Source organism: Pyricularia pennisetigena, chromosome 2 (assembly GCF_004337985.1).
Source record: "Pyricularia pennisetigena strain Br36 chromosome 2, whole genome shotgun sequence".
Lineage (NCBI taxonomy): Eukaryota > Fungi > Ascomycota > Sordariomycetes > Magnaporthales > Pyriculariaceae > Pyricularia > Pyricularia pennisetigena.
In genome coordinates this window covers 5,493,924-5,511,369 of record NC_043741.1, presented here as the reverse complement: position 1 = coordinate 5,511,369, position 17,446 = coordinate 5,493,924, and the positions used below count along the sequence as shown (strand labels likewise).

The window sequence follows — 17,446 nt, the reverse complement described above, 5'->3', positions numbered from 1 at the left end:
TTTTTTCTTAACTGGGTTGTACTGAAGTCTGGCTTGCCTGGGGACAGTACCGCTTACTACAGTTGTAAGAAGACTTTGCTTGAACAGATAAAGCACTGGTCGCCAAGCGCATAACGGATGTGAAGAGCGGTAGAGGCAACCCACATTTTCCATTCGTTCTGCAATGTCTGTTCGGATCAAATAATGTCGGCATCATCCAGGGTTTCTCCAGCCCTTCCTTTGATCTGCCCAGGCACTGTACTGTAGCCATCGAAAACGTCCAAAGCGAGGAGCGAAACTGATTCAGCTTTTGTGGAATATTAAAGTAGCAACGAATGGGACATTCCTGTTTAATGCAGCCCCCACAAGTTTGAGCTTCGCTGAAGAAATAGGAGTGCAGGCAGGCCTTTTGCTTGCATGCAACGGTAGCCTTGGGTTAGCTCCCAGACTCTTTTATGCGGATGATATTTCAGCTTGGCATACCAAACTACCAAAGTTTCTGCTCTTTCAAACGTACAGAGCAATGCACACCCTGCTGCCGTCCCATCCCAACCCTGTTGGCAGTTAGAGTATGGTGTGATTGACAGGGAAGGTAAACAAAAAAAGGAGCAACTGAGAAACCAAAGAATAAAAAGGGTAAAAAAAGAAATAAAGAGAGAAAACAAAACGCAAATAAGACGATAATGCGAGAAATCTGACTTGTACACGACGAAAACGCCATCTTTTTGAGCTTTGCCAGCCCGCTACGTATGTTATGTCGCACAGCTCCTTTCCCGTATCCCAACTTGTGGCGTAGGGTGCCTGTCAGGGAAAAGGGCGAACTAGGTCTAGGCGGGCTCCGTCTCCCGCCACAGAAGCGAAACAATTGTGCACTCGGGCAACAAGCACAAACCGATGTCCAGCCTGCGTAATTGTGCCTGAAAATCTCCATGTAGAGCCAAGACAGTAGTAAATGTTGTTCCTGATAAGGCCTGGAGCGGTGACTTGAAACCTGGGTTGAGAGGGGGCGCTTGTGCTTGCCTCGGTCGGCGGTGTGCTAGCTATAGCCCAAGGCAATAATGTCAATGTAGTATACAGCGTTGAGCGAGTACGCACGCAGTAGGTACAGTAATTGGGTGTTAGGTACCTAGGCAGCCAAGATACAAGGTAAATAACCAGCGAACAAAGAATCCGAACCGACACGACAAGAGATACATCGACCACGTACCGCCGAACACGAAAGAAAGCCCGCCGAGACCTGCCGGCGGCTTTCGTTGAAGTTGTTCCTAGACATTTCCACGAGGTAAATCACTGCGGTCCACGGAGGGAAGAAGGGGTACCTGTTGTTCACACAAATATCCTGTACCATCCAACAGTTGCCCAATTCCAACACCTGCTCAGAAGGGCTACCAGTACGTTCTCTTCTCTAATGACTTTTATGTATTACCCCCGTACTTGGGAAAGAATAAGTGCTACCTCGAGGGTGCATATCCTTGACCGACACCCCTGGCCGTCATCCGCAGTGAGTACTGTAGTAAGGGCGTCCGTGGTTAGCGTTGGATCCCCCGGCCTCAAGGTGGAGGCAGGCCCCCCAAGGAGACCCGCCACCGGCAGCCCGTTCTGGTTCGTGCTCCAGTCAACGTTCAGATTGGATGCAACTTTTGCCTGCCTGTTACCCGCCTTGCTTCCCGCCTGTCCACAAGATAGCGACTTTCTGATCTCCTTTCCTCTTTCTTCTTTTCTTTCCCCATCCCACCCACCACCGCGACCCAACCCTGCTGGCTACCCTTCGCGTGGTGTGAGCTTCTGCCTGTCGACCGTGTTTTTGGTTCTTTTCACTTCTGCCTTTCTTTCTTTCTTTTTTTTTTCTCTCTCTCCAAACAGGCAACCCATCAGTCCCTTATTTCACCCCCCTTTTCCTTACCGATGAATGAGGTGACTGTGCCTAGAGTCTCGGGTCATTCTTAATTGTCTTTTTTACTCGAATTTCCTGCTCTTTCAATTCGTTCGGTGGGTCGAGTTTTCTTCTACCAACGACGGCTCAACCACCCACCGAGCTAAAGAAGCAAGAAAGCTCGAGGGCTTTGCCTCATCCCCAGTGTTAGTAAGTCTTCTCTCTGACCTGCCAACCGCCCAAGCAAAGCAAATCCTGGGCAACGCCCAACTTTGACTTTTTGCAAACTCCCCTAGCCGTTCCATGTTTGCTTTAGTTCTCTGTGTTTTTGTTTTCTTCATCCCAGTGCCTTTTTTGGTCAATCAATTCGTTCATTTCGTGTGTACAATCGGAATGTACCAACCCAACGATCTCTGAGCAACCGTTTTTTTTTTCTTTACTCGGCTGTTCCCATCGCAGCTGACATTCGAAGCCGATTAGGTCGACGGCAAAGGATCACGCGCGACAACACCTCCGACTCAGCAGTTACGACCACGCAGCCCGGCCCGAGGCATCCTGCTTTCCGATATACTTTTGGCCTCGTAAGAACTTGGTCCCCCAAGGGACCCTAGCAGAGCTTCAGGATGGCCTCGTCTTCCTCAAACGTCGTCGGTGTGCACTACAGGGTCGGCAAAAAGATTGGAGAGGGGTCTTTTGGCGTTATTTTCGAAGGGACGAACCTACTCAATAACCAGCAGGTGGCCATCAAGTTCGTAAGTTGACCCTGTAATGGCTTGATCAATCAGCAACAACTACAAGCTCCCGTGGTTGCCCCAATTGCTGACGAAGAGTCTACTATGTTTCTAGGAGCCCAGGAAGAGCGATGCTCCCCAACTGCGCGACGAATACCGAACCTACAAGATTCTTGTAGGATGCCGTACGTACAATTCCCAATCAAAATCATTGTGGTGTAACACAAACAGTCTACTAACTCGACCACAATAGCGGGAATCCCCAATGTTTACTACTTTGGACAGGAGGGTCTCCACAACATCCTTGTGATTGACCTTCTGGGTCCGTCGTTGGAGGATCTGTTCGACCACTGTAACCGTAGGTTCACGATCAAGACAGTGGTGATGGTTGCGAAGCAGATGGTAGGCACTTCTTCCAGTCAACCCGATGCGCCAAATGATGGTTGACACCTGTTACTCACTCCTGCTCTGATTTAGCTTTCTCGGGTACAAACGATTCACGAGAAGAATCTCATCTACCGCGACATCAAACCCGACAACTTCCTGATTGGAAGGCCAGGCACCAAGACGGCAAATGTTATCCACGTTGTCGACTTCGGCATGGCCAAGCAATACAGAGACCCGAAGTCTAAGCAGCACATCCCCTACAGGGAGAGGAAATCCTTGTCAGGCACCGCCAGGTACATGAGCATCAATACTCACTTGGGTCGTGAGCAGTCCCGTCGTGACGATCTTGAGGCTCTAGGTCACGTATTCATGTACTTCCTCCGTGGAGGTCTGCCATGGCAAGGCCTGAAGGCCGCTACCAACAAGCAGAAGTACGAGAAGATTGGAGAGAAGAAGCAGACCACTGCGATCAAGGAGCTTTGCGAAGGATTCCCCATCCAATTCGAGAAGTACCTGACATATGTCCGCAACCTCGGTTTCGAAGACACTCCCGACTACGACTACCTGCGCGAATTGTTCACCCAGGCACTGAAGGAATCAGGTGGCGTTGAAGACGGCGAATACGACTGGATGAAGGTCAGCAAGGACAAGAAGAGCGATTGGGACAGGCAGGCGATGCACAACCCCAACCAACGCCCCGGGGCCTCCAACATGGAGCTCCACGGTGCCTCGCGAGGGGCCCACGCATCCGACCTACGGGACCCTCGAGCACGCCTTACAGTCGACCGTTTAAACGCCGCACAACCTCCGCCTCCTTCACCGATCAAGGCGAACCAAGGGAAAGATCGGCGAAACGCGCCCGGCGCAATTATGGCGTCGAGGGGGAACGCTGGGGGTCTAAGGGATATGGCGACCCCGACTGGGTCGACTCAGGCGCAGTTCCAGAACAGCACTCAGAACTTGCCTCAAAGGCCAATGCACCAGCAGAGCAACATGACCCAGCCACAACTGAATAACGGCAGGCCTGCCGAACCAGAGCCAACCGGCTTCCAGAAGTTCATGAAGGTTCTTTGCTGTGGTTAGACGATTCACTTGAGATCTCTCGGGGTCAATTGCCATGAAGCCTGAGGGACAGTTCGGTGATCAGCCCATCTCCAAACCCCGTCGCGGAACAGACGGGATACGCAGATCCAGTTTTTGGACAGTCACGGCCATTTGCATGTTATGCCGAGTCACTCAGTGGCCGGGCGGCTCACTTGTTTGATATAATGAAACCACATCCTTCCTGTCGATCACCTTGCCGGTCGGCGTCTTCCCAAACGTGGACTATAGGCTGAATTCTTTGAGGATTCTACATGAGCATATTCGGCGCACCAGTGGATTATACCTGCCAGCCGAAGGTGCGGCTTGCATTGGACGCGTCTGAGCGAAGGATTCACCGATACCATTGCTCAGTGTCGTGCGACTGGTCTGAGTCTGATCGCTGACAGATTGAATGTCAACGATGATGGAACTGGGACAAAGCCTTTTTATCCTCCAAACCACCCTCTTCTGCAGAGATTGCGGAAGAAATGAAGCCATACAAGCAGCATACAGTTCGTTAATATGTTTTGTTGGGCGCGCAGCATCGGCGCAGGGTCTTTGTTATTCACGTTCGCGATTCGATTTGTTTTAGTTGCATTGGGTCTTGGGGAGTTCTCTCCTTTCATCATTTTTTTTTAACTCTTTGTTTCTTACAGCTCATCTTTCACTCTCTTTCCTTGTCTATAATATGTCCAGCAACCTTTTCGGTGAAAGAAGAAGCAATTAGCATGGAGTTTGTCACGAGCAAGCGGAATAGTGGGTCGAGGAGAAGAGGAAGAAGAGAGAAAACAATACTTTTACGAGAATTTTTCATCCATTCAGTTCCTGTCCTTTCAGGCAATTTTGGTTGCGAGTGTTACTGATCTTTGTGACATAGAAGCGATAGAACTCGGTTCAGGTAGCTGAGTGGATTGGACTCTTCCGAGTAGGCGATAGACAGATGGTGGTAGTAATGGAACTCGATGACTTGAACAGAATTGACCTCGGTGCTAACCTGCTGATGATGTTGATTATGATTTATATATATATATATATATATATATATATATTAAACGGACAGCTGAAGTCGGTCGAAAATCACTTCCAGTATATTGGATTGCTCCATTGATAGCCACTAGCCTACTTAGCGTGATGATCATCACATACATGCATTTACACATGGAGATTTTCTGCTTTTGTCCATAGAAACCTCGTAACAGTTTATATCTACGGAAATTGAAATCTTGCACTTTTTGTGATAAATACACTGGCACAGAAAAGCAAGTGGCCACCAGAGTCCCACGTAAAACCCTTTTAATATCTTCAACCCCCACCCCAGCATGTGGTATGCATCTCCTATGTGAGCTTTTGCTTGATGAAGAAGGATCGGAGATGTGACAGCTGCCATGCGCAAGTGATGCCGAGAACAGCGAGTTGGATGAGCATCCACCGCACGACGCGAGCGTTTGTGGACTCTGACTGATCACGGAACTCGGCTTCACGTTCCTGGAGACAAGTTTGATCATGTGGTTAGCAGCTTTGCTTCTTTGTCATTCCCAGGGTTTCCATGCGCAGCCCGTGGGCGAAACCGGGGTCTCTTTTCAGTCTCCTTAGATCCCGCACACTGGGTGTAGACGTCAAAACCAAAGGGCCAAAGGGGCAGGGGGGGATACACATACTCTCTGAAAGACCTGCTCTCTCCGGATGTCCTGCAGACGCATGTTGAGATCCTTGACGCGAGTGGCAATGTCCTCGAGCTTGTCCTTGTCGCTGCTCTCAAGGGCCGAGGTCTCTCCGATGGCCAGATCGAGCGTCAGGCGGATGCCGCCGTTCAGGTTACCGGTGGAAAGCCAGCCCGTGTTGCCGCTGTTGGACGAGGGAGTGAAGCAGAGCTTGTGCTCGCCCGACTCGGCGGCAGTGAAGGTGAAGCGGCCGCTGCTGCTGCCCTTTTGCGAGACGACACGGTGGTCGTTGTCGAAGGTTTCCTGCGCAACCAAGGTGGGTTAGAAAACATGTAGAGACAGCAAGCATAAAAAAAAAAAAAAAAACAGAAGGAAGTTACTGGTAAAACTCACGTCTACCGAGATGTAAATGCTAATTCCATCGTGCTTCCACCATGCTTTCCGGTGGTCGTCGTACTCCTCGGCAGTGTAGTGGCCCACCACCAATGTGTCCTTGGGCAGCTCCTCGTAGAAGCACTTGGGAGCTTGGCCGTCAATGTAAAAGTACAGAGCTTGCGCGACGGTGCTAAGTGTGAGCAATGGGAGGAATGACCTCATTTTGTCCAAGATTGTTTTGGACGGCTGTGAACGCCGTCTGTGGTGGACGAGGTGGAAGATGGAGGTTCGTTGGTATGAGGTTACCGTTCGCCGCTGGCCTCTTCTTGGATTAAATGGAGGGAATTCTTTAGCGCAGATGTGTCCCTTCTATTTGGTTGTGGTGTCGATGCCCCGTTGATGGTGAGTTTGTTGGACTAAAACTGGTCGCCTTTTGCTGCCTTTCGCAAACAGACAACTGGACTAGGTAGATCTATCGCTCTGCTTGCAAGTGGCTACATTGAACTACATCGACACTCGACTAGACCTAGCACCTCCCAATTGCTCCCCAGAGGTGCCACGTTCACGACGAATTCTCGACAGGGGTATGAACGCGGGAGGTGGCTATCACGTGCTTTGGTGGGTCTGGCCGCTTAAAGCTCTCTTGGTCTTTCAGACCTTGCGCGATTGATCGGCGCTCGCTGAAGACCCGCGTCATGGAGCCCAGCTTCCCCATGAATCAATCGACAAAAGAGATTTTCCGCCATCATAAACCCGAATAAAAAGCATACAGACCTCATCGAGATATCTTCATGGATCAATCGCGTATTTAATTCTGATCGTGAATATGACATGAGCTGTCTTTATGCTCCTTGATGCGATCGCAAAGGCCATTCAAGTCTGGACGTTTTGGTCCTTTTTGCTCAACTAGATTTTCCTGTCGCGGTCCCATTCCTCCACGCTTCAAAGGCTCGACCTGCTCCACCACCCGTAGCCTCTGCCATCCGTCGGGTCACTTACTCGCCCCAGATCTCAACCACCACCACCGCCACCCAACATGACTTCACTTGACGTTCGCGACGTGCTCAACATACCACAGGACGGAAGCGCACCACGGCCGTCGAAAAAGGGGAGACAATCAGCCCCGCGCACGAACCTGAAGGGCCTGGCCAGAGAAGTCCAAAGCCTTGGCGGCGACAACCCTATACCCATCGTCCCCGAAACCTCTGTTTTCAAAAAGCGGCGACAGGCCAGCCGGAAGCCCGCTGCACGATGGGAGCTGCGACAGTTTAGGAATTCTGCAAGGGACGATGCCAGCCTGATCCTGCGGCACTGGTGTAGGAAGCAGGATGTCAGCGGCGGTGGGAATGGCGATGCGCCGATGGAAGGCACTGGGCAACCGCCACCCCCAAAGGATGCCATCGAGGACTCGGCATTTGCCAAGTTCAACGTCAAGGTTGACGTGCCACAGTACAACGACGACCAGTATAATTCTAGGCTGCAGAGCGCAGAATGGACCAAGGACGAGACGGACTACCTGTTGGAACTCGTCAGGGACTTCGACTTGAGGTGGCCTTTGATATGGGACCGATACGACTATAAACCTCCCCAGGCGGAGGGAGATACGACGAATGGAACCAGCTCGGCGGTTGTGTCATTGACGTCGACGCGTTCAATGGAGGACCTGAAGGCACGGTACTACGAAGTTGCTGCCAAGATGATGGCGGTTCAGAAGCCGGCACAGTACATGACGAACGATGAGTTCCAACTATACGAAACGATGCTCAAGTTTGACCCGGTTCAGGAGACGCAAAGGAAGAAGTTTGCGGCGAACTGTCTTACCAGGACAAAGGAAGAGGCCCGAGAAGAGGAGTCATTGCTGCTCGAGGTCAAGCGTATCTTGGCCAGGCAAGAGCGCTTCAATGAGGAGCGCAGGGAACTGTACAACAGACTGGACTATCCGCCAACCTCGGATACCACCGACATAAGCAGTTTCAAGACCAGCCAGGGATTAAGCAATTTGATTCAGAACATCGTCACTGCAGACAAGACCAAGAAGCGCAAGTCTCTCATGGCGCCAGAGAGTGCCGGTGGTATCGCTACCGCCGCCGCCGCCGCCGCCGCCGCCGCCGCTCCCACTTCTGCAGGCACGACTTCGAATGCGCAGCCCGCAAGTGCCACGACTGAAGCCCGGCGTGAAAGCACTGTGGCAACACCGGCAGGGAATCATAGGGATTCTATTTCTGCTGTCGAGAAACCTGCCCCTGCTGAGGCGCCAGCAAAGGGAAGCAAGAAGGGCTCGGCTCAAACAGAGAGGCGCAAACTTAACGAACACGAAGAGCAAGTCTACGGTGTTTCATATCACGACCGACTCAGCTCCGGGCCGACGTTTCGCAACGAGAGGGTCAACAAACTCTTCTCTCATAAGAGCATGCAACAGCAGCAGCGTATTACTAACGTGCTCAACGAGCTCGACATACCAGCTCGCCTCGTCATGCCGACCGCTGCCGTTACTTCACAGTTCGAGCAGTTGGTGCAAACGGTCACACAGCTCGTCGACCTGCGGAAACAGATCGACAAGTTGGACGGCGAGATCAAGGTCGAGCAGGCGCGCAAGACGGAAAGAGAAAAGGCGCAGGGTGTCGCCGCAAGCCAAACGGACGGGGCGACCGATGTTTCCAAGGCTCCACCACCAGAGGGCGGCGACAAGACCACCGCTGCCCCCGCCAAAGCCGATGGTGAGAAACCACCCTCTACCAAAGCCGACAATGCTGCCGGTGGCGAGGCGAATGGAGACAATGGCAAAGCGGCCGCGAGCACCGAATCAGAATCTACCACAAATGGGGAAAAGAAGAGTGCAGGAAGTGGGCAGGCGACTGAGGAGGAAGTATCGACGATAAAGGACGAGGATGTTGCCGATAAAGATAAAACGACAAGCACCCGGCCTGGGTCAAGAGGTTCAAGGCCAGGAAGTCGAAACAAGCGCAGTGCGAGTGTGCTTTCCGCGGGCAGCGACAAGGGCAAGAGACAGAAACGTTGAGTGTAGAATATAATTCATTAAGGCCGCCTTCTACCATTAACAGTTGCGACCTTTTAGCCTTTCACATGACTGCACATATGTGCTCAATAGATCCTTGAGCAATGCCTATGAAACGACATGTTCACAAACTGTCTCCAGTTCGGACTTTGCACAGCGACCAAGGACGAGATCTTGCTGATGCGTTTGCCGGTCTCACAGCGGACCGAAAGATGACCAGTCTTGACGCGGATCAAGCGTTGACTGGCGGTCGAGAAGAAACGAGTCTATCATTGCCTAGAGATGCGTTACAATATCAGCTGCTAGGTCTGTAATCCGATCACACCAAAACCAGGAGAGAGGAGAACCCATCAAACTAGAACATACCCAATCTAGGTCCTCAGCATTTACAGCCAGGAAGCCATCGTCCAACGGCAGGTCATACATAGGATCCTGTTTCTCGAACGTGTCCGGAGCGGCAGCTACAAGCCCTGCTTGTCCTGAAGATGACGCCGAAGGCGGCACTGACGATGTAATAGCAGCCAGCCACTGCGAATCATGTTGCTGCGGCTGCTGTAGCTGTAGCCACTGTCCTTCCGTGGAACCCGCCAGCTCCTTGTTGGTCCTTTTCACCTTTGCTATGATCGCACCAAGGACTTTGACGGCGTACGCCGCATCCCGGGAGGAGTGCCGGCGGCTGTGCCAGAATCCGTATGACGTCTCCAGGACCTCGAGTTTCTCGAGTTGGTCATCGAGGCTGTCATTGGTTTTTTTTTTCTCTTCTTTTTAGCACAAAGACTTTTTTTTATTTTTTTTTATGACTGTCCTGCTCCTTGAAAACACGAACTGCGGCAGGGATTATGAGGGGGTGTTATAACTGACCTTGTAGACGACGACTCGACCAGGTCCAGACACATGATGGTCGCGGCGAGCAGAAAGTCGTGCTTCACGATGCCGCCAAGCAGGTAATCCTCACCGTGCAGGCGGCCGCCGGGCCTCATCTCCTTTTCGATCTCGGCCTGGACTTTTAGGATGCGCAGGGCCGAGGCGCGGCACGTGGTGCGCGAGTACTCGACGCTCGGATCCGTCGCCCTTGTCCCCTCGCCGCCGCAAGTCAGGTAGGCGCGGTGCAGGACGCACACGGACTTGTGGTACATGAGGTCTGCCGCGACGCGGTGGATGATGCGCGGTGGCGTGTCGGTCAGCGGCGCGTGCTCCGAGATGGGCAGGACGAGCCGGAGGCTCGGGGGCATGTCAGCATTGTGGGCGCGCAGCTCGGCGTCGAGCGCCATGGTCTGCTGGTACGAGGGCGACGAGGCGGCGTCTTGCCGTCCGTGTTGTTGTTGTTGTTGTTGTTGTTGTTGTTGTTGTTGTTGTTGTTGTTGTTGTTGTTGTTGTTGTTGTTGTTGTTGTTGTTGTTGTTGTTGTTGTTGTTGTTGTTGTTGTTGTTGTTGTTGTTGTTGTTGTTGTTGTTGTTGCTGCTGCTGCGGCTGCTGTCTGATGGTGTGGCGCACCAGGCGGCGGGCCAGCCGGATCGATTTGGACTTGTAGCAGACGTACAACATGGGCGTCGGGTCAGTGCTGGGCCGTCCTGCCGGAAGCACCGTCGTGTGCTCGTCAAAGTCGGTGTCTATCAGGTTCGTCGGGCTTTCGGTGTCGGTGTCGTCTCCGTGTATGACGGTGGGCACGCCGTGGCGGAACGAGAGGAGGAAGTCAAAGGCTTCGAGAACGTACCAGCTGCACGCACGCGTGTTTTGATATGGGGGGGTTCGGAACTGTTGGTTAGCTCGCTGGGCCATACAGACAGCACCAAAACAAAAAGATCAAAAAAAAGAAAAAAAAAGCTAACCAAAAGAAGCATCATCACATACGTTCTCCTGCGCATCTCTCCCGCAAACGCAGACAATGCCGGACGTTCCTGACCACGGCTGCCGATGACCGCAGTAGAAGACAAGTGCCGCGGATCTCGGTGATATCCCAGATGTTGCGCGAGCCTGATGGCAGTGCCGACGCCGGCCCACAGCATGGGATCCGTCTCCCCGTCGATGCTGTAGAGGCGCATGAAGCTGTAAAGGGCGAGAGCCTCTACGGCGTACGCGGGCCCCTTGAGGTAGTCGCCCGACACGAGGCACCGGGCCGCCATGTCGCGCAGGGCGCCGATCTTGACCATCTCAGGCCACGTCTCCATGTCCCTGGGCGGGTAGACGGCGCCCTCGCCGCAGTCCCTCGACACGCGCCGCGCCAGCTCGACCCCCGACGACATGTACAGGACCGAGAACAGCATGCTGACCCAGAGTACGCTCGCGACCTCGGGCCGGTCCCAGAAGGCGACGTACGTCCGCTGGAACTGCACCGAGTGCAGCAGGGGCGCGCGCAGGAAGTCGTTGCAAAAATAGGCCGCCAGCAGCTTGTCGCACTCGGTCCGCGGCGGGAGCGCGTCCAGGATCTCGTCGGTCGACACGCGCGAGCCCCGGCTGTCCAGCAAAAAGTCGGGTTCGAGTCGGCCGCCCGAAGACGGCGGCCTCGGCGACGGTGATGGGGATGTTCGCGCCGCCGCCGCCGCCGCCACGTCATCGGCCATTTCGTGCTCGAGGTAGCCCTGGAGGTCGCGAATCTGCTGCAAGAAGGCGGACCAGTGCGTGGCGCCGATAAAGGTCGTCGCCGTCGAACCCTCCTGGTTGCCTCCCAGGTGCTCACCCGCCCGAGGCGCCGTTTCGACGACGCCCGAGAGGCTCTGCGGTTGGAGCTCGCCGACACGGGCCGCCGCGGGCGAGGCCGACGAGGCAGGCGAGGGACCGGACGCGCTGCTGCTGCTTTGCGCTGTCTCGGGGGTCTCGCCGCTGCTGCTGCTGCTGCTGTTGCCTGCCGCCTGGGTACGGCCCACCAACTCGCTGACCATATCCTCCAACCTCTGCAGCCGGACCTGCGCCTCGTATCTGCTGGATCCGCCTGCGCCGGCGCCCCCATGTCCTTTAGAAATCGAGCCTCCGCCCCTGTTCCCTGCGGTCACGGCACCGCCGCCCGTCGCGCCCAAGACCGGGGCCGCGGCATAGTAACACGTGTCCCCGCGGCCCACGCAGCCCAGACACGGGTGCTGCCTATCGCACTTCTTTTTGCGAAGCCGGCAGGGCTCGCACGCCAAGGCCGGCCGATTCCGCCTCCTGATGCGGCGGCGTGAAGGGTCCAGCGCCGGCGCTGATGGAGTCGTCTGGACTGCGCCGCCGTCTGTGGTCTTGGCGCGAAAGACCGCGGTGTAGTCGGAAAGCGGCGTCGATGAGGTTGTCATTACTTCGGAATCTTTTCTCTTTTTTTTTTTCAAAAGAAAAAAAAAAAAAAAACTTCTTTTATGGTTTCAGCACAGCTTGATTCCTCTCTGTTGCCAGATGATGACTGGCAGGCGTCTAGACAATCTCTCGAGCCCTGTCGAGGCTATGGGGCACAAAGATAGAAGGATTCTGCTGGTGAGGTGAGAAACCCCGCTAGTAAATCATTTCATTCCCTCAGCCTCGCCGCTTAATGAGGGATGGCTAAGTCCGGTACCTCCGTCAGCAAGAACCAGGGCCGAGCTGCAGTGGCGTAAGATTGATACGCAACTTAACGGCTCTCCAGGAACAACAAAGACCTAGTTGCATCAAAGGAATCCTGCGACAAATAATTGGAATGTTTTCTCCTTCTCACTCCATCCTATAATTATCTGACAGTTTGACCGTCATCTCGTTGCTTCAGGCTCCAATCACAATCAAACTCAAAGCGCTAACAAGGAGAGATTAACAAGAATAAATAAGGCCTGCCCATGAGCAACATCTAAATCGACGTCGACACCATCCAGCAGACAACTCTTCCATGTAAGAGGAAGCTACCAGAGCTTGTCAGATGGAGGCAACCAAATTCAAAGCCAGACCAGACTTGCAAAATTTCGCCATGCCATGCATGTGTCACAGTACTGATGCCACAAACATCAAGACTAATCCTAGCAAAACAATGGCCAAAATCGGCACCTGTATCATGTTCCATACACAAGCCGTGGGTATCATGCCAAAGAGGAAACCAATCGATAGGGGAAAAAATGAAAATGAACAGTGGAAAAAAAAAAGGACAAGAAAGAAAAAAAAAAAAAAGTACCAGGACAGATTATGTATGCAACCAGTAAACACCACAAAAAGGCTATGTTTCCATGTATGCTCAAGAGATCCACTCTAACCCTTCTATATGCATATAGGAGGAATGAAACGGCGATATGTGAGACCTTGGGGGGGAGGCCCATTATTAGGTTGACACGAATACATTGCAGCAATCAAGTTGCAAATGCAATCTTCCTCCTGACTCTAGCCGGACTGCCATAGGCGACGCTTTGCGATGGTATATCCTATGATTTTACCTTGTTAGTACATAACTTTAAATGGAGTAGCCCTAATAAGATGAAAGTGGTGCATGGATTCAAGCCAAAACTCACCCTAGTGACAACAGACCCAGCCCCGATGGTGCTGCCAGTTCCAATGGTGACACCGGGAAGAATCGTGACGTTTGCACCAATAAAGACGTTGTCATGGATCGTCACTGGCTGGGCCGTCTGCTGGCTAAGTGCGCCGTTCCGGCGACGGGGGTCCGTCGAAAGCGTTGCAGTATGAATCTGGACGCTGGGTCCAATATAGGTATTGTCCCCAACTATCACCGCAGCGGAGTCACTGATCGATGTGTTTCTCCCGATAAAGACGTTATCCTTGATAGTGATGTTGTAACCATAATCGCAGTGAAACGGCGCCTCAACCACAACACCGTTACCGATATGGCCCGTCTGTGAGACCGGCGAAACCATGCTTGCAGTCATCTGAATCGGTTCGCTCGGCTGGAGAATCTCCTTAAAGAGGCGGCTTCTCTCCGTTGGTGACACCCCGGTGGTGGGATTGGTCGAGTTGTTAAACCGCCACACAGCAGTCAAACACCTCTCACGTTCCAGAACAAGCTCCTTGTCATAAGGATTGAAGGGGTTGCCCGAGACCATCTCCTCCTTCTCCCGCTTTGGACGACTCGGCGCGGCGAATGTATGTGAGAGAGCCATCTGTGCTGTAGCCTGAACTGTGGCTGCAGACTTTGGAGGACTCGATGACCTGTGGACCCTGTCATGGGTCACGTTGATCTTGGGGATCTGCCCAGACTTTTGCAGGTCTGAATCTGTCCGAGTAAGGTCGTGCAATGGTGGAACTCTCTTTGGTGTCTGATAATCGGGGTGTGGATTCAGAAGTTCATGCGGTGTGCGGGCGCTGATGGGAGTTGGGAGAAGGTTTGTGACTGTCGAATTGTGAAATGCCGACAACTTGCCTTCAGAGGCCATAGTCACAACTGGCATCGGCAAGGGGACGGGGGCCCGCTCGTCATCGGACAGAAGGCGCTGGTGCGGCGTCTCGATCCGCAGCTGCTGGCCACGATACGAGGGGAGAGGCTCGCGTTTCTGTGGAGGCATAATGGCCGGCGCAGCAATTGGGGGAAATCCAGACTGGGGCATGCCGTACGCTCCCGGTGGGATGTACGTCGGATCCTTGCTCTCGATCTGGACCGTCGTCGGCTTGCTCTCCGGCTTTGGCCACGTACCGCGCTGCGGAGGGTATCCGGCGCAAACGAAACCGCCTCGGATGCAGTTGCTGCCTGTGGCGGTGATAAAAAGAAAATTCATCAGCACACGCGCGTCAACAAAACGCATCGTTGTGGTATCACATTAAAGCAAGCACTGTCTTTGAATGTTAGTTAATTCACTTACATTCGGGTTTAGCCTCGTCACACTTCTTTTTGCGCTTCCTGCAGGTAAGGCAGCCAGTCTTGGTCCGGTTGCTAAAGTTGCGCTTTCGCTTTTTGGGATCCGAGTGAACTAGCCCATCGCGTTGCTGCTCGGCATTGTACGAGCCGCTCGGGTAAGGCGTCATGGGCGAATCGTCCATATCCTCAGGGCTAGCCCTCTCATCGTCATTACTTATGCGTTGCGTGGCCCTGGCAAGACTGTCGCCCATCGGGTCCACCTCGCTAATGGCGGAGCTTGGGATTGCAGAATGGGCCTGCTCATAGTTTGGCCCCCAATCGTCCCTTGCTCCCGGCGGCCCAAAAAGAGATTTCCTCACGCTTTGCTCCTGCCCATTCCTCCTCTCGTGACCGGTATCTGTGTGCGTCGCATGGTTCTTTTGCGGACTGAAGCTGCTTTGATCACGTGAGATGGGACGAGATTGCGCCTGCCCTTCCTTAGGTTCGGACGCTTCCCGATGAGCAGGTTCCACGGTTGAGCGAGTGTCTGGTGAGTTAGATCTCTTGCGCTTCAGTGCGCCGCTGTCGACATCAGGAAAGCCGGTCGAAGAGTGACGGGGCCGCTCGACAGTCGGGGCGGGACCTGCCCGGTTCTCCCTTTGCCGCTCCCGCTCATCGAATTCCATTGCATTTTGCTTCACACGTTCCCTGTCGGTCTCTGCTGCTGCTGCCGTGGACTTGCTCACGTCGCCTGCCGGTCTCGATGCTTTGCTGTTGATGGGCTCTAGCTGGGATGTCGGCGCGACAGCCTCGGTTCGTGACAGCTCCTCGGATCCGGACCGCTTCATCTCGCTGGCAACACCGCCATTCACGGTGTCCAATATCTTTGGCGAGCCACCATTAAGCGCAGTGAAAGTGGCCATGCTCGCGTGTATGCACGCGCGCGGCGATGTGACTCGTTTTTGTTGCAAAAGGACTCCCAACTCTGAGTAAAGAGAGAAAATTGAACAAGAATAAAAATGTTGAGGTGCCGAGCAATGGCAAAATAGCCCCGAGTTTGCAGGTGGCTGAACGTATGCTGTGATGCGCTGCACTGTACTTGGATACAAACGCAATTACCAACAACCGCAGCCAAGGCACAAAAAAACAAAACAAAAAAAAAAGACCAGGTTTGTCCACGGCTCAGTTTGACCGAAAGCCCGCTTTTCCAAGGTGTCGTGGGTTCCCAGTTGTACAAGCAAACACAAAAGCAAAAGAAGAGAGAGTATAATGAAGAGAAGCAATCAATGCACAAATATCCCCAAATACAGCCAGCTATTGTGGGTTCCAGACAGAATGTGGAGGGGCTGACAGAAACTATTGATCTTCAAAAGATGACTGACAGCTCAGGATCTCTCGTCGATGACAAGGACAAAAGAGGGCGGGGGGAGAGAAAAGGATGGCGGCTGAAAGTTCGCGGCGACAGGCGACCCTTAAGCGCTCTTGGCGCCCTATTCCAAACTAGACTCTTTTGCGCGAGCAGAGCAATGCACAGCAAAGGGAAAAAGATTGTTTCGCTGGCGGCAGTCGTTTCTGAATCGGGACTGGTTGAGAAACTCGAACAAAGTGCGAAAAAGGGTGGACCTCCTTCGGACGGGAGGTGCTCTGTGCTGGGTGTAGCGAGGTAAGTACGGTGGATGCACGCACTAAAAAATGGACAAGGGTCGCGACGTTCCCGAGGCACGACGACAGATGGGGCGTCGGGGTGGTCCAAATGCGTCACGGCGCCGGATGCATTGAACGAATGGCTTCCCAAGGCCTGTTCGCGTGAGCGGCAAGTGTGTAATCCGTCTGATTTCTTCTGCTTCGTTTTTTTTTTTTTTTTTCTCTCTTTCTCCTTGTTTGCTCTGTGGCGGAAATCGGTCTTGGGTGGTGGATGGTATGATCAAGCGCGCAGGATCATTTGGTTGGCGATATTTTCTTGCTTTCGAACCTGGATTTTTTTTTTTTTTGCCCTTCGGGAGAGCGGGCGGCAGAACCAAGACAAGATGATAGAGTAACGTGTGTTGCTCCGCTAGTCTGTCTCTATTGCTTCCCTCCTCGGGTTTTGCTGATTAAAATCCCGTCAAGGATCTGGGATACTGTATGTCATACAGTAGTAATTAAAGGATCCAAGCAACTTGGCAGGGAGTGGGTGCGAATGCGTCTGTCAAGCCAGACCCAGTCCAATCTTTTTGATGTAATGTAATGTAGGTGGTAGAGGTAGGTATGATGAATGTAATATGGCGGAAGCAGGTGGAAAAAACGTATGCGTATTGAAAAGCCCACCCTTGGAAAGGAGGGGGCGGACTGGATGGTCTAGTATAATATCAGACTGCAGTAGCGCAAGGGCTTTTTCCTCAACAGACAACGCAGGCACGCCCGCCCGCCCGCCTTATCGTGCGTGTGTGCGCCCTGTGTTGTGTAGGCACTTCGTAGTATTCTTGGGACCCGTTCTGGTAAGTCGCTTCCAGGTTTCGCAGGCCGTGTCAGACGTTAATACCCGAGAGTGGACGAATTAAGCTCTACTCTCGAAAAAGCTCAGGCCGGCTTTTGCGGACTGGGCTTTCAAAGGTACCTAGCTAGCCTGGACACGCGAAGTGAGTGCGGGTCA

General features: G+C 53.2%; 4 protein-coding genes across 4 annotated transcripts; 2 read left to right on the top strand and 2 right to left on the bottom strand.

The window, feature by feature from the left end:
• Nucleotides 1-2,475: 2,475 nt before the first annotated feature.
• Nucleotides 2,476-4,053, top strand: PpBr36_01523 (uncharacterized protein; the record flags this gene model as incomplete). The annotated part of the gene is made up of 4 exons (XM_029888708.1): nt 2,476-2,604; nt 2,699-2,768; nt 2,837-2,985; nt 3,061-4,053. The coding sequence occupies 4 exons, from the start codon at nt 2,476-2,478 to the stop codon at nt 4,051-4,053; spliced, it is 1,341 nt and encodes a 446-aa protein (XP_029751537.1).
• Nucleotides 4,054-5,388: 1,335 nt separating this feature from the next.
• Nucleotides 5,389-6,311, bottom strand: PpBr36_01522 (uncharacterized protein; the record flags this gene model as incomplete). The annotated part of the gene is made up of 3 exons (XM_029888707.1): nt 5,389-5,538; nt 5,712-6,017; nt 6,108-6,311. 3 exons carry the CDS (start codon nt 6,309-6,311, stop codon nt 5,389-5,391), a joined length of 660 nt encoding a protein of 219 aa, XP_029751536.1.
• Nucleotides 6,312-7,125: 814 nt separating this feature from the next.
• On the top strand, nt 7,126-9,108 carry PpBr36_01521 (uncharacterized protein; the record flags this gene model as incomplete). The annotated part of the gene is made up of 1 exon (XM_029888706.1): nt 7,126-9,108. The coding sequence occupies one exon, from the start codon at nt 7,126-7,128 to the stop codon at nt 9,106-9,108; it is 1,983 nt and encodes a 660-aa protein (XP_029751539.1).
• Nucleotides 9,109-9,191: 83 nt separating this feature from the next.
• Nucleotides 9,192-15,737, bottom strand: PpBr36_01520 (uncharacterized protein; the record flags this gene model as incomplete). The annotated part of the gene is made up of 6 exons (XM_029888705.1): nt 9,192-9,371; nt 9,472-9,841; nt 9,967-10,821; nt 10,956-12,388; nt 13,538-14,727; nt 14,840-15,737. 6 exons carry the CDS (start codon nt 15,735-15,737, stop codon nt 9,192-9,194), a joined length of 4,926 nt encoding a protein of 1,641 aa, XP_029751538.1.
• Between the last annotated feature and the right edge of the window lie 1,709 nt (nt 15,738-17,446).